Here is a 15420-nt window from a genome sequence, read left to right on the forward strand (position 1 = left end):
TATGGCTCTAATTTCACTTTGAATGAATGAGGTTTGCACCTCCCTATTAAGCCTATCTTGATTCAAGCTCTCTTTAATATTCCCAATTTGTTGCATTAGTGTCCTAAAAATATATTGCTTCTCAGACTCACTCATCCTAGACATCCTTTAAAGTAAAATTACTTTTAAAATCAAAGTACAAGACTTCAAAAGAAACAAACAAAGAAAACGGACTCTAAAACCCCAAAAAACGTACGGACTCTAATGTGACAAAGGTCACACCTACACGTGAAAATCAAACACATGCATACTCTTATGTCTAGCTATGCTACAATTAAAGCAATTAAAGTTGCCAAGATCTGGAAAGAGCACCAAGGACTCTTCCAAATACTTGGACTTTATAAAAGACCCTTTACAAACCAAAAAATAAAACTAACAAAGACATTGGGCTGACACAAGCCCATCAAATACACAGAAAAAATAAAATTTACAAAACATTCAATCCTAAACTACGGCCCAATGTGGTCAACGTCCTAGTCCTGGTTCAGCTACGGTTCACTTCTGATGAGAAGTCATTTTCTAGCTTCTTTCTCGGTCGTGTACAAATTTTCCATGTGAAATGTCTCTTCTACTGCCTGTTCGAACTAAATTCCAGCAACCCAATTCTGCACACAATTCACAACATAAATCAGCCATCCACCCATCTTAACAATTGCAAGCCACATGGACAGTTTAAACAAATCAAATGATTAATCAAAAAGAAACTCCCTTTTAGTCAGTATGCAGCTGCTAGCCTTCTCCAACGAGACTAATTCCTACTTCATCAGTTCTTTCGCTGTTCAGTGTTAGATGATGCTGGGAAAAGTTGCTACTGCTCCTCACTAATGGTTCCAAGGATCTCTAATCAAATGATCTTCTAGTTGCTAGTGCTTTGAACAAAATCAGAAACCTCCTTGCATTTTACACTACTCTGCATCAACATATATATCAATACATCTCAACCTTGATTCGTGGCAGCCAAAAGAAATCAGATTAGATTCTAATTCAAACTCTCTCTGTCTGATGTTTCTAATATTTCCGCTTAAATTTCTGGACTCCAAATATTTGGCAGCTCTGCACACAAAAATTTCACACCCAATTCCAGCAAGGTACAAATGGTAAAGGACTATTTAGACCAGATTCAGATATATATAATTCAATCCTGACAGCAANGGATCAAGCATCAATCCCAATTTAAACAAAAGTCGATCAATTCAATGAATGATAATAACGGGATACCATGCAGACCATAATCATCTAACTCATTCAATCATGTAATCATAACTGGAAATGCAATGCTTGGTTCACTTTATAAAACTGACAGANGTATAGCAGTTAAAACAATGTTGATGCACAACCCTATTTGTTTCAACTAAATCTCCAAACAGTTCAGCTATACATGCACAAAATTCACACCAAAGTTAATACACAACCAGCAATATTATCATAAAACCCACAACAAACTAAGATTCTTCCTGCAATTAATCCAGCTCAGATCTGCTCACAAAATTTACATCAATTTCAGTAAAATACACGAGAACATGGATATTAAACCAGATGCCATGGATATGATTCAAAGCTGAATGCAATCTGTTTAAACACACTCCAACTAATTGAAACCTGAACAATCCAATCTGGACAAGAGTGATGTGATGCAATTTAGAAGTTGACGGTGAAAGTATAGATGCAGAAATAATGAAGTTCAGCAATAACTCAGATTCGACATTTGCAAGTGAAAATGATATGGAATTCACAATCAGGCTTAGCAAAAATGAATTGATGCAGAATTTTAAAAGATAAAATGCAGTAATCAGAATTATGGTCCCAGCTTAAACAAAGCCACTTTGCTGCATCATGCTCAACTTAATATGTCATCCTGCACAATGAACAATCCAAAAATAGTGAGCAACATAGTTAAAAGAAAACTGATTCTCTCACAAATTGCCAAGGACAACAGGTTAAAGTCAGCCTTACAAGACTCACAACACTCAAGGCTTCTCTTAAAAAAAATTAAATTAAACACACAGATGAAAGGTTTGGAAGGGAGATTCTCCCTTCGCAGTAAAAGCTAGATAGTCTTTTAGACCACCACCACCTAAGATGCTACCAAGCACACAACCTTTCTCAAATTTCCAAATAACACCAAAAGTGAAAGCTTCTCAAACCAGAGATGGATAGGCTAAGCAAAAGCAATAACAGGTAAACAGAACAGGACAAAACAAAGCAATGGAAATGGTCAACACAGATCAGACTCTACTTAGAGCTCTAAACCAGATTTCAAAAGCAAAGGAAAGCTTCAATTATAATCAGCAGAACAGAATGCACGTGATGGACAAAACCAGAGTTATCAATCAAGACAAACAAGAAGCAAAAGCTTTCAATAAAGGAGGCACTCAAACAGATCCTATGATTGGCACTAGATCAGATTTTAAACCGCAAGAAAAGACTTAGANATCAGAATTAAGCACAATTAAGCTATGCACTGAACTTGGATCAAACCGTTTGATAAAATGTCTCAATGAATCTGCAAAATGTTGACANCAACAAGCAAATGTGCAGGACAGATTTCAAAATTGAGATGCACTGGTCCAGTTATGCCTTTTAATGTTTAACAACTTCTTTTGAATGTTTCTTTTTCTATTTTATGGACCAANGCTTTTGCTACATCCACTCTTTTTGATTCAAACAAAATTATGCAATGCAGATTGACAATTCAGTGCAGAACTTCTCGGACACAACAGTTTGAAAGCACAAATTGGCTAGTACCAAATACCAAATGTACAGAACTGACTAGTTACTTAATGCAATGATTCAAACATGTGCCAATAGTGATTCTATACTGTTTGAATCGAATTTCATGGTCAAAAACAGCATATACCAGAAAATGACTAGTGCAATTCCATTTTCAACTCAATTTCTCAACTCAAATGGTCAAAATACACAATGGCTTGAATTCTGAACTGGAAACCACTCAAAGGACTTAGAAACAGTATTTGAAATTTGCTTAAAACAGCAGAAACACTTTGAAAGATGAATGACAATGATCTACTACCACTCTTACTCAATTATGCAGAAATGTTTATCAAAGATGATGTGCAGATCGGCTTACTACATTTTGACATGGAAAAGCACTGGAAATCAACACACATTCACGTTCCAATTGATTCAAACTTTGACTCAGAAATTGTGGCTCAATAAAACAGTAACAGAATTGTTACCAAATGAACAGTGAAGCTGCAACAACAATTTTGTCAAAACAGCAATGTAGATCCAGTACAGATCTGAAATGGATGGCAATTCCAAACACCTGAGCTCAACTCTTGGTAGTTCACTGCTCTTAATCGGTGTAGCCAATCCTAAAACACTTTAGTTATACAAAAACGTGGTTGAAAACCGGATTTAATGACAAAAACAGCAAATGTTTAGACAAGACCAAGACAAAACTGTAAATGATGCTTAAATCATGAAAATGACTCAAAATCAGCAAAGAATAGCCGAATAAAATGATGAAAACTCAATCAATCACAGCTAGTATCAAGAACAAACGACTCAAACAGAACCTACTAAAACCAGAAAATGAATCAAAGTATGACAAAATTAAAACAACTCATCAGCACCGAGAGAACAGCACAAGACATTCAAGGAAATGTAAAGACAACGCGTAAGCTTAAACAAAAACTCAGAATCAAGATCAACACAAAACTAAAATGTGAGACAAAGACGCGATTCAAAATGAAAACAAAACAAACAGAGATGCGCAACCAACACAAGACAGCTTCGAAACAAAATCAAACCGAGACAGAGAAAAACCAAAAACAGAGATCGAGATACTTAGCTTTGAAGCGTGCCTAACCCGAGGAAGAGAACCTTCATTTCCCAATCAAAATAAGCCTCAACATTGTCCTTCCCATGGAAGTGAGGCAACAAAACATGGACTTCTTTAAGGGGTGGGGGTGCATGAGAATTTCGCCTATGCCTCCTAGAAGTAGAAGGCTGATGAGTGTAATAATCACCCATACTCAAAGGTATCCCTCCCTATTGAGAATTTTCACTTTCACTTCCCCTAGGCTTATTTTCCCTTATCACTCATCTTGAATGACAGCATTTTGAAGCTCTCTATTGATTCTTTCTTGATGCATTTCCTTCCTCATTTCAGTAAATTGATTGACTAAAGTTTGAAGATTAAAACTTCCTTTTTGATTTTCACTATCACTAATCCTAGGAGAATGCCTTNTAGACATTATGGTGGACTTAAATATTATTCTTGAAATAAAGACTAGAGATTTTCACTTGAAAGCAATATTCCAAGTAAGGGAGGTGAATCACTAGGATTGCTTAAGTACCAAGCCTTATCCTTGCCAAATATGCTTCTAGCTACTTACTAGAGTCCTTAGATCAAAATCACTCTTAAATCCACTTAAGTCTTAAAGACAACAAAGAAAACACAAAGCAAAGAAAGGACACAACCTAAACTCTAAATTCGGACCCCTAAGAGAGCTTCCTATTCGCACAAGATATTTGTTATCTAGTCGAGAATTGGAAAAGCAATTAAAGTGAGGTCTCCTAGGTGAGGCTTAGACTTTGGATCTAAGACACACTCACCAACTACTCAATTCTAGGTTGTGGGACTTCTTTGAGTCTAGTTACAAATGAGGGAAGAGCACTTGTGAACTCTAGCACCTCACTTGCTTGGATTTGGAACTTACAACCAAAGAAACCAATGAAAATTACAAAAGAAATTTTGTGAATTGGAAAAGGAAATTAAACTAGACTAAGAAATTGATGTGTGAAGCTTTGGTTGCTCTCAAAGAACTTGAATTTGCAGTATTCAACCACAAAATTCTCAGCTGCAATGTAAGTAATCAAGGTTGGATGACATTCTGCAGAAGCAGGCCTGTTGCTGTTGCTGCAGAATGGTGCAATGCTATCAGCCAATTTGAGACGTTTCTGCCTTGCCCGAGAGTCCACTTTGTGCCTTGTTTTCTCAAGCCATAAACTTCCTTTGATGCTTCCTTGAGTGTAGAGTAGTCTGAGCTATACCACACTTATTCAATCAATATGAATCAGTGCTACAAATCACCCTACCACTGCCACAGATTCATACCCAAAACCAGTTCAGAACAACCCTTTTATCAAACAGGTTGTGTGCAGGAGTTCAATAACAATGAAAAACAAGAAATTAAGCAGTAGCAAACAAGGTAGCACTTCAAAAGGATCTTAGGAATAGTTCTAAAGTGGATTAAAAAAACAAGAAACAAGTGCAAGTTGCAGAATCGAGCAATTTCAACTCAGATTAAAATTGACCAAAAGTGTTTGATGAAATGCCTGAATGAACTGTTGAAAAATTGCTGCACCAGAGTGCGTTTTCGTGACTGTTTGGTACTGGTTCAATAGCTTTTTACTGTGCAAATGGTATATTTTGTATACTTTGAATCATGCACTATTTTTAACTTCAAATGAACCAAGCTTTTGCTACCAATGTGAACTTAAATTCAATGCAACAGTTCATCACAGAGTCATAAACAAGTTCTGCAACTATACCAGAAAATTTTCTAAAAACTTGATGGTTTGAATGGTCAAACTGCACAGCAGTGTTTAGACAGTTAATTTCAAGTTTAGAGCAACTTTATTTTAGCAATTGTGACTTATATCAGCTGCCAAAAGAAACTGAATGACCTTAAAACAGAATATAGCTATTCCAGTTGCAAATTAACACTAAATTTGACCAAAATGATCAGCCAAATTTCAGCAGACTTGACAAAGGTGTTTGAATAATCATTTTAGCACTGGAAGCAAATTTGTTTAACCCAAATAGACGTGTCTAAGCTGGCAGCAGAGGTTGGAAACTTGTAACTCAAAATTTCACCATGTGAGTTGCTCTTATCATCAAAATTTTAACCATTCACCATGCCAATTTCAGAAACAAGATTCAAAATGAACTGCAAAGATGTTTAACAGTTCTGGACAGCTTACTCAAAATTGAAGAAAGACTCTAGAAAATACTTGAAGATGTTCAGCAAAGATTAATGTGCCAAACCAGATTTAAAAACCACAAAAACAGAGAAAAAATCCCAACTATGATGTTGTAGTTCGGACTACTGCAGTACGTGTTTTATGGCAGTGTATACTGATGCTACCTTCAATTGAATTATGCCAGTTATTGTTCATATGGTAATACAACATCACCATCACAGAACAACACTTCCTTGCTCAGCAGAAAAACAAAAATCACTCAACCATAAAAAAATCTCAACAGATTCACGTTTGCTTCAGTGATCAATGCACTACAATGCAACTTTGAATCATAGAAGCTCTTTAAATCATTGCTCCTTTGTGATTCTTTTGAAGAAAACTCAATCAAAGAAATAGCAAGGTTGTGCCAAACCAAATTCTTACTCAGATTTTGACAATCAGCAAATCAACACATGACTAAACATGACATATTAAGATCTGAAAGTAAAGACTCAATAGCACAGATTTGTCCGATTAAAATGAGCAAAATAAAGCAAAGAAAGCTAGTTTCAAAGAAATCTCAAACGCAAAACTGGAAACTGGAAAAGAATTCAATGGAACAGTAAAACTCAGATGCAAAGACAGAGAATGACGTGATGACAATATAAGAAAGAAACAGCAACACTTATCTCACTGCAGGATCGTGATGGAGCTCTGAATACCACTTGATATGTCCACTCTAGGTATACTTCTTCAGATCCATGAGGAGTGATGCTTGGAGACGGTAGAATGCAACCAGAATCAGATGAGTTAGCCTCGGTAGAAGCTGTTCTAGAGAGGATTCCGAGACTGGCAGCAGAGAAGTAGTTGCAATGGAGGTGTTTGGTGTTATGGCAGCGGAAGAGAGTGATTTACGATGGCTAAATGAAGTGGAGGAAGCTTTGTATGGTATGGCTACAACTCAGACGACCCTCACACATGGAAGGAAGTTGTAGGGGAGGAAACAAAGCATGGAGTGACTCTTGGAAAGGAGAAATTGGCAATGCATTTGAGCAGAGATTTCTTACTATCATCCAAAAGTATTGATACAAGCTATGCCAAGAGGTTTTATAGATGAACCTCTCGGCCTCATCAAAGGAAATACTCATATCCAACTAATTCAATATGTGTTAAAGATGCTTGGTTTCTAGAAAGCCTTATGAAACACGTGACAAATGAGTTTTTACATGTGGAGGAAAATCCTTTTACTAATGCCGCCCCATGAAAGGATAAGCACACCCCTCTTTGTGTAGAAATGTCCACTTTACCTTTCTCCATGTTTTGGCACATTTGTATCATCTCCTTGGTCTCCAAGCTTCCATCCAAAAATAACAAAGAGTACTTGACCTTGTGAAGAATACTCATCTTGAAGTTTTTTGGCCATCCCTCTTGTGATAGGTCCTATGGTGCTAGACCTTCTTGTATCACTAAGGTACGACAACTTTGGAATGGATGATAAAGGGTCAGTTTCTACCAAGTTTACAATTTTGTTGTTAGTGAGAATTAGTGTGTGTAATCTAATTCACCTCTTCTCTCCTAGTGCCCTGGAAGCCTTAGATTTGTTGAGTAATATATTGTCTCTCTCACTGTCAGAGTTCCCAGCATTGCCTCTTCTTGGGTCACATAAGCCTGTTTCGTGTGTAAACATATCTCATTAATTAGCAGTGAAATATAAAAAAATGAATTTTTCTTTTTGCCATTTATAGGCATACTTACAGCAGCACCATAGTCCAATCTCCTCTTTTTTCCATTTAGAAACACATTTCCAGACATGATAACGTTTCTAGAGTGTCTTCCTGCAACCATTCCCAGTCATTTCTAGTTATCACTCATGACAATAATGTAACAAATTCTCTAAACATTTCCAACCATCCTAACACTTTATATAACGTAACATAACTTGCACTAGAAACCTCACAAGCCAGACCACATTCATTATGCAAATGATACACTTCGATCATCACTGATCTTTAACAGCTTTTAACATGATAATATTTATCAACTCCACACCTACCTAAGGTTCATTCAAGGAGACAACCCAGAAAATAACCGGATAAGAATAACAAGTTTTACAATTTTATTAACTTTATATACATCCATCACATACATATATCTACGTAACCAGAGAATAATCAATGCTACCATGGTGATTACAGGGATTACTAAACTTCATAGGATTCTATCAAAAGGTAGTAAAACATTACCTGTTCTGGCCAATTCACTAGGATTATCATAAAGTTCACTCTCAAGGAAATTTTCATCACGGCCAATTCTAGCAAGAAAGTTTTTCCAATTCTAGCAAGAAAGTTTTTCCATTCATCTGCAGTATATTATGAAAACTATCCATTAATGGATGACATTTAAAAATTATACACAAGAATGCATAAAGAATAACTCAGTAATTAATAATGGATTCTAGATCAGAGCGCTGACCCCAGAAATGGGGATAGTGGGATGATTGCTAGTTTTTTAATCACTGTGACACATACTGAAAGTAACTACAACAACTCGCAGCTGCACTTAACTAGTTTTAGCAATAGAGAGCCCATGAGTTGGGACAGCTTAATTGGGTAGAGTTTCAGAAACTTGTAAACACGCTAGAGAAAAAAGAATCTCTATTAAAGTGTGATGTGAGCCATACCTACTCAAAACTGAATTAAGCAACTTAAATGCTCTAAGAGCCCATAATAATTGCTAAAATCAGGCAAATCCAATCACTGTTAGCTTGCAAGATCTCAATATTGAGACCCTAAATGATCTAACCTCTGTAACCTATAATCACAGTGGACTTTTTATGAGTTTTGATGATAACAAATACTAAGTTTGAAAAACTTTTACAAACATGACTTTATTATTTGAATATCAATGCTTTCTTTATCAAAAACACAAATGAATATGCATATCAAGATTTTGTTTATCAAGCTTCTAATCAAGTGCTTGTCAAAGAAAACAAAAAATTTTATGCTGATGACAAAGATCAAGTAGAGATAAAATATAAAATAATGAAATGTTGCAACAGTCATATGACGAGAACAGTATAAAGGAGTAGAGCTAAAGGATACAACTACAATTTCCAGTTCTTTCCAGTGCTACAATAGTGTTAAATATTCTTTGTGGGTGTCCAAAACCATTGTAAATTTTTATAGCATGAAGCAAACTGAAAAACCTAAACCTGTTCTCTACTTGAGTGAAATCTGATGCAAACAGACTATATGCACTTAATCGGTCAGGGATGATCACAGCTTATTTCCCTCTCTCCTTCTTCATACTTCTTCAATTCACCGCCGCTTTTGCATCTTCTTCCCACCTAATTCTTGAAATTTAATTTAGAAGAAGAGAAGAGATATGTAATTGTGGAGAAAGAAGAAGAAAAAAAAAGAGTACCAGAGATATGGAGAGAGATGGGAACCTCGAGGACGCGAAGGAAGCTTTCCATAGCATTGTCTTTGAAGATGATGGTGTTTACTTCTCTTCCAGAGCAGTCCTCCACAGTCATTTCTACACAATATCCATCACAATAAAAAAGTAAAGATGAAAATTACCTGTGATATACGGGCAACAGTACGAAAGGCACAATTAATTCAGAGAAGCTTCATCCGGTCGAAAATAAAAGATTCCACACGGTCTCTTGTTCTGCGGCATGGTAACAAGTCGTATATGAAATTGCGGGAAGAGAAAAAGAAGTGAAGAACAGGAAGTAAAGAAGAATAAGAGAGGGGTTTGTTTCACGAGAAAAGAAAGAAGTGAGAGCTGTTTCAAGCTAAGAATGGGGGAATTAAAAGAAAACTTAGGGGCGAAGCAAATGCATTTAAAAAAGTAAAAATGGAATTAAATGTGTGTACAACAGTCCAATCATTTTAAGTGTTTGCATTTATTCATTCCTGCTTTCAGAATAATTTTTTTTTTCCTATCACACATTCTTATATATACTTATTTATATATATATCCAAGAAAGAAATGTGTAATTTTAATATTTAATATGAATGAAAAATAAATATTTTACTCGTTTCGTGTTTTTTAATAATAATAAAAATAATAATAGTAATAATAATAATAATAATAATAAGAATAAGAATAATAATAAGATTAAGAATGATAAAAATAATAATAATAATAATAATAAGAATAATAATAATAGTAATAGTAATAATAATAATAATAATAAAAAATAATAATAATAATAATAGTAATATTAATACCCTCAAAAGAAGCTTCCTGCTTCCCGCAGTCCAGAACGTCATTAAATGTGAGAAGAAAAGTTGCCTACGATACTCTCAATTAAAGAACATTTAAGCATAATAATAGTTCAAATACCCTCATATCCATAATTGACTCTGAGAATTATCAAGAAACAAGAAAGCAACCATTCGATTACCAGTTGATACATCTCTAACACACCGTTTTAAATTCTCCTGAAAATATTAAAGTTGATGATGAAGGAACAATGTGGTCACTAGTTAAGAATACAGATCATAGGACAAAAGAAAAAAAGTATAAAAGCAATTTTTTTATCGAGTACCTTTTCATGAAACCGACCATATGCAATTATCAAAACTAGTTGCTATAATAGGTTATGTCCAGATGGAAGTCGTGCTTTTACAACTGCAGTATCCAGTTTGGATATTATCTGCTCCTCATCCAAACAAAAAGTTAGACCTAGATTAGACTTAATTGTATAGCAAGCAAAAGTGCCATTAATTCCTTTTCATAAATGGACATGGTCAAGGAGGACTTAGATAACGTCTTACTAAACAAGGCTATGGGTCTATTTTTCTGTGACAAGACTGCTCCAATGCCTGTACCCAAAGCATCACATTCTACAACAAATGTTTGATTAAAGTCAGGAAGAATCAACACTGGAGCTGTAGTTACGGTTTCTTTAAGCTTCTGCATCGCAGCTGCTCCATCTGTAGACCATTTATACATCCCTTTTTTCAACAAATCAGTAAGGGGTTTAGCTATCTTCCCATAGTCTCTAATGAACCTTCGATAATACCCAATTAACCCAAGGAATCCTCTCAACTCCTTGATGTTTCTGGGCTCTGGCCATTGCAAAACAGTTGCAACCTTCTCTTTATCCATCTCTACCCCTGTTGCTGATATCTTGTGCCCCAAATATCACACTTTTTTTTGTTTGCAAAAAGTTTATGTTCAGCCAAGACTTTTAAGACTTGAGTGAGGTGTTGTGAGTGCTCCTCCCAGGTCTTGCTATAGATGAGTATATCGTCAAAAAATACTAACACAAACCTCCTCAATAACGGCCTTAAAACTGAATTCATCATGTCTTGGAATGTGGCGGGGGCATTTGTAACCCAAAGGGCATCACAAGGAATTCATAATGCCCTTGATGTGTCCGAAAAGCAGTTTTTGGAATGTCTTCCCTCTTCATTCTTATCTGATGATACCCAACCTTCAAATCAACTTTTGAAAAATATGATGCTCCTTGAAGTTCATGCAGCAGCTCCTCAATGATTGGGATGGGGTATTTGTCAACCACTGTTACTCTGTTCAATGCCCTATAATCCACACAAAACCTCCAACTTCCATCTTTCTTTTTCACCAATATTACTAGACTAGAGTAGGGGCTGTTACTGAGCCTAATAATGCCCAAATTCAGCACCTCTTCCACCTGACGCTCTATCTCAGTTTTCATTCCATGTATATGGCCTCACATTTACAGCTCCAACTCTACCTCCTCATCTTTCATTAAGCCACTCTCTTCCATCTTTTCATCCACCAATTCTGTTTGGCTTAAACTCCACACTAAGGTCATAATTTCAATCCCTTTTTCTTTTATAAGAGCTTTAAGAGTCACCACCCTACGTGTGAAGGCTGGATCACCCTTTATCTCCACTTCTTTTCCTCCATGCGCCACCTTTATGATGAGTTGTCCCAATCCAACTTTATCTCTCCTAGGGAAGCTAACCACGTAATTCCGAGTACTACGTCCATATCGCCTAATTCAAAGAGATACAATTTATCTCAAACTTCTAAGCCTTCTAATAACACAAACTTCTAAGCCTTCTATGAGATAGTAAAAGAGATGAAGGGAAATCTCCCTTACGTGTCTTTGCATACACATAGGGTAATATATTTATAATAATAAGAGTGTGGGCTAAGCCCAAATACAAATGAATATGTAAATGAAATAAACACAATATCTAACACTCCCCCTCAAGCTGGAGCATATAAATCATATGTTCCAAGCTTGTTACAAAGATAGTCAATTCTAGGTCCTCGCAAGGACTTAGTGAATATGTCTGCCAACTGGTTGCTTGAGTTAACAAACTCAGTCTTGATGTCTCCAGATATGATTTTTTCTCTAATAAAATGGCAATCAACTTCAATGTGCTTGGTTCTCTCATGGAAGACAGGGTTAGAGCTAATATGAAGAGCAGCTTGATTATCACATATAGGTGTCATGTGAGTGATATCTCCAAATTTCAATTCACTGAGTAATTGTTTAAGCCACACAAGTTCACAAGTAGCTGATGCCATAACTCTATATTCTGCTTCTGCACTGGACCTAGCCACAACACTTTACTTCTTACTTTTCCAAGATATCAGGTTGCCACCAATAGAGACACAATATNCAGAAGTAGACCTCCTATCAGAAGGGGAACCAGCCCAATCAGCATCTGAATANCACACGATTTTTGTATCGTTGTTAGGACCATATAGCAAACCTTTTCCAGGTGATCCTTTAATATACTTCAGTATGCGAACCACTGCATCCCAATGGTCTTCACATGGGAAGTTAAGGAATTGACTCACCACACTAACTGCGAAGGAAATGTCAGGACGCGTAACAGTAAGATAGTTTAATTTACCAACTAATCTTCTGTAACATTCAGGATCTGAGAAGGGCTCCCCCTGATTTGGTAGGAGCTTGATGTTAGGATCCATAGGTGTCTCAACAGACTTACAGCTCATTAACCCTGTTTCCTCCAAGATGTCTAACGCATACTTCCTCTGAGATATGACAATACCATCATTGGATTGTGCTACTTCAATACCCAAAAAATATCGGAGTTTACCAAGATCTTTGGTTTGAAAATGGTGACAAAGGTGTTGTTTCATCTGAGAGATACCAAGGTAGTCGCTTCTTGTGAGAATAATGTCATCGACATACACTATTAAGTAGATACATCCAGCACTTGAGTGGCGATAGAACACTGAATGATCCGCTTCACTGCGAGACATACCAAATTGTAGAACAACACTGCTGAATTTACCAAACCAGGCCCGAGGAGACTGTTTTAGGCCATATAGGGATTTGCGACGACGACATACCAATCCAGATGACTCCCCCTGAGCAACAAAGCCAGGCGGTTGCTCCATGTAAATTTCTTCCTGCAAATCACCATTAAGGAAAGCATTTTTGACATCAAGTTGGTAAAGAGGTCATTGTCTACCAAGCCATCTATACTAGGAAGAGGGTACGTGTCTTTGGGGCATGCTTTATTCAGATCGGTGAAGTCTGTACACATCCTCCATTTACCATTAGACTTCTTTACCAGAACTACATTAGCCAACCAGGTAGTATATTTTACTTCACGTATGAAACCCGCATCCAGTAACTTCTGTAGTTCTTCATTCACTGCTTGCCTTTTCTCTGACCCTAGTCTCCTTTTCTTTTGCGCGACCGGTCGGGCATCACGAAATACTGACAACTTATGAGCAATAATGTCTGGATGTATTCCTGGCATGTCAGATGGTACCCACGCAAATAAATCTTTATTCTTGATCAATATACGACCTACTTCTTTCACCTGATCGTTACTCAAATTCTTCCCAATTGACGTATTCTTGTCCGGTTCGTCTCCAATACTGAACGGTTGGGTTTCACCCATGGGTTCCATTCGATCATTTGTATTCAACCTTGGATCTAGATCAGCCATCGCAACTACCGACCGGTCTTCTGATTTCGCGCACGCTCGTTGTTTTACTCTAAGCCCCGCTGCATAACATTCTCTCGCCATTTTTTGATTAGTGCGGACGGTGCACACCTTTCCCCGGTCGGTTGGGTATTTCAGCACTAGATGTGGTGTTGAGACAATTGCGCCAAAGGCATTCAAACAAGGTCGTCCTAAAAGCGCGTTATACGAAGTATCTGCTTCCACTAGTAGGAAACGGACTTGAAGCTCTTTGGCATCCTTCTCCAGTCCCAGGCTTACTTTGAGTTCGACGTATCCCATGGTGTCCACCCGCTCTCTTGCAAAGCCTACAATTTGCTCATGAAAAGGTTGAATAGCCCCTTCTGGTATGTCCATTTGTGTAAATGTCTTTCAATATAGGATATTGGCCGAGCTTCCTTGGTCAATTAATACCTTTCCCACCTGGTACCGGGCGATCATAGCAACTATCACCATTGGGTCATCTTGATCAGGATCTGGAGCGTGAAAGTCTTCATCTGAAAAGGAAATCACAGGCATAGATTTTCTGTCTACTCCTGTTTGATTCACATGATGTAAATTTCGCAAATGCCTTTTACGGGCAGACACCGATGGGCCGCCTCCTGCGAACCCACCAGAAATGGTATTTATAATGCCTATCGTCACCCTTTCCCTGCTTCGGCTTCTACTTCTACTTTGATCACGTCTACTTCTCTTATCACTTTGGTGAGTTGTGACGTTCGGTGTGCATGTCTGACGACGTTGTACAAATTTTTGCAAATGTCCAACTTGAATAAGATTTTCCAACTTATCCTTCAAAGTATTACAGTCTTCCGTAGTATGTCCTCTGTTTTGGTGGTACCTACAATATTTGCTTTCATCAACTCCCAAAGGTGTGGGAGCTCGAACCGCCTTCAATAAATCGGCTCTTAACACCTCTTCCATCACCCGAGTGCGAGGAGCATTGAGAGGCGTATGGTGGATGTGCTGCAAGAGCCTAGGTTGATCCATCCTTCTTGGCCCGAGCGGTCGCTCCTCTCTCCTTTGCACCCCCCGATTCATGCCCTCCCTCCTTGTCTGCCCTCTTGATTCGCTTTCCTGGCCTTTATAATGAGTTATTCCTTCTTCTATCCTAATAAAACTTGTTAGCTTGTGTTGTAGTTCGACCATGGTTTGTGGCTTTTCGGCGTATAAGTAATCCACAAATGGTCCGAGCTTTAAAGCAGAAGTTAAAGCACTGACTATCAATCTTTGGTCGACGTTTCGTACTTGTCGAGCCATTCGATTAAATCTTTCCATGAATCCTTTAAGTGATTATTCTCTTCCTTGCTTTATCCTCATCAAGGTCTTGTAAGTCATCCCAGGTGTTTTACTAGAGATATATTGTTGACTAAATAACCGTCTGAGGGTAGCAAAACAATCTATCGTGCGGGGCGCGAGTGAATGGAACCAATCTAGAGCTTCTCCTTTTAATGACAACGAGAAGACTCTACACCATACCATCTCATCCGAAGAG

At 37.4% G+C, this 15420-nt stretch overlaps 1 protein-coding gene and 1 long non-coding RNA gene across 6 annotated transcripts; both read right to left on the reverse strand.

The window, feature by feature from the left end:
• Positions 1 to 373: 373 nt before the first annotated feature.
• On the reverse strand, positions 374 to 9885 carry LOC106779392. Of its 5 annotated transcripts, none has more exons than XR_002666375.1 (6): positions 9419 to 9885; positions 9182 to 9322; positions 8214 to 8329; positions 7726 to 7805; positions 7536 to 7638; positions 374 to 7450 (listed from the first exon to the last, which is right to left on the reverse strand). It is a non-coding gene; the product is annotated as an uncharacterized LOC106779392 (long non-coding RNA). The 5 variants fall into 5 exon arrangements; XR_002666376.1 differs by having other exon boundaries at positions 374 to 1894; positions 7278 to 7638; XR_001377171.2 differs by having other exon boundaries at positions 374 to 7638; positions 9182 to 9316.
• A 4412-nt stretch (positions 9886 to 14297) lies between these two features.
• On the reverse strand, positions 14298 to 15185 carry LOC106779390. The gene has a single exon (XM_014667488.1). The coding sequence runs from the start codon at positions 15183 to 15185 to the stop codon at positions 14298 to 14300; it is 888 nt and encodes a 295-aa protein (XP_014522974.1).
• Between the last annotated feature and the right edge of the window lie 235 nt (positions 15186 to 15420).

The sequence above is a fragment of the Vigna radiata genome, unplaced genomic scaffold, assembly GCF_000741045.1.
Source record: "Vigna radiata var. radiata cultivar VC1973A unplaced genomic scaffold, Vradiata_ver6 scaffold_510, whole genome shotgun sequence".
In the NCBI taxonomy this organism is placed as follows: Eukaryota; Viridiplantae; Streptophyta; class Magnoliopsida; order Fabales; family Fabaceae; genus Vigna; species Vigna radiata.

Excerpts from the sequence above, each read along its gene's own strand:
- LOC106779390 (XM_014667488.1), bottom strand. The coding sequence starts at position 15,185 with ATGGCTCGACAAGTACGAAACGTCGACCAAAGATTGATAGTCAGTGCT.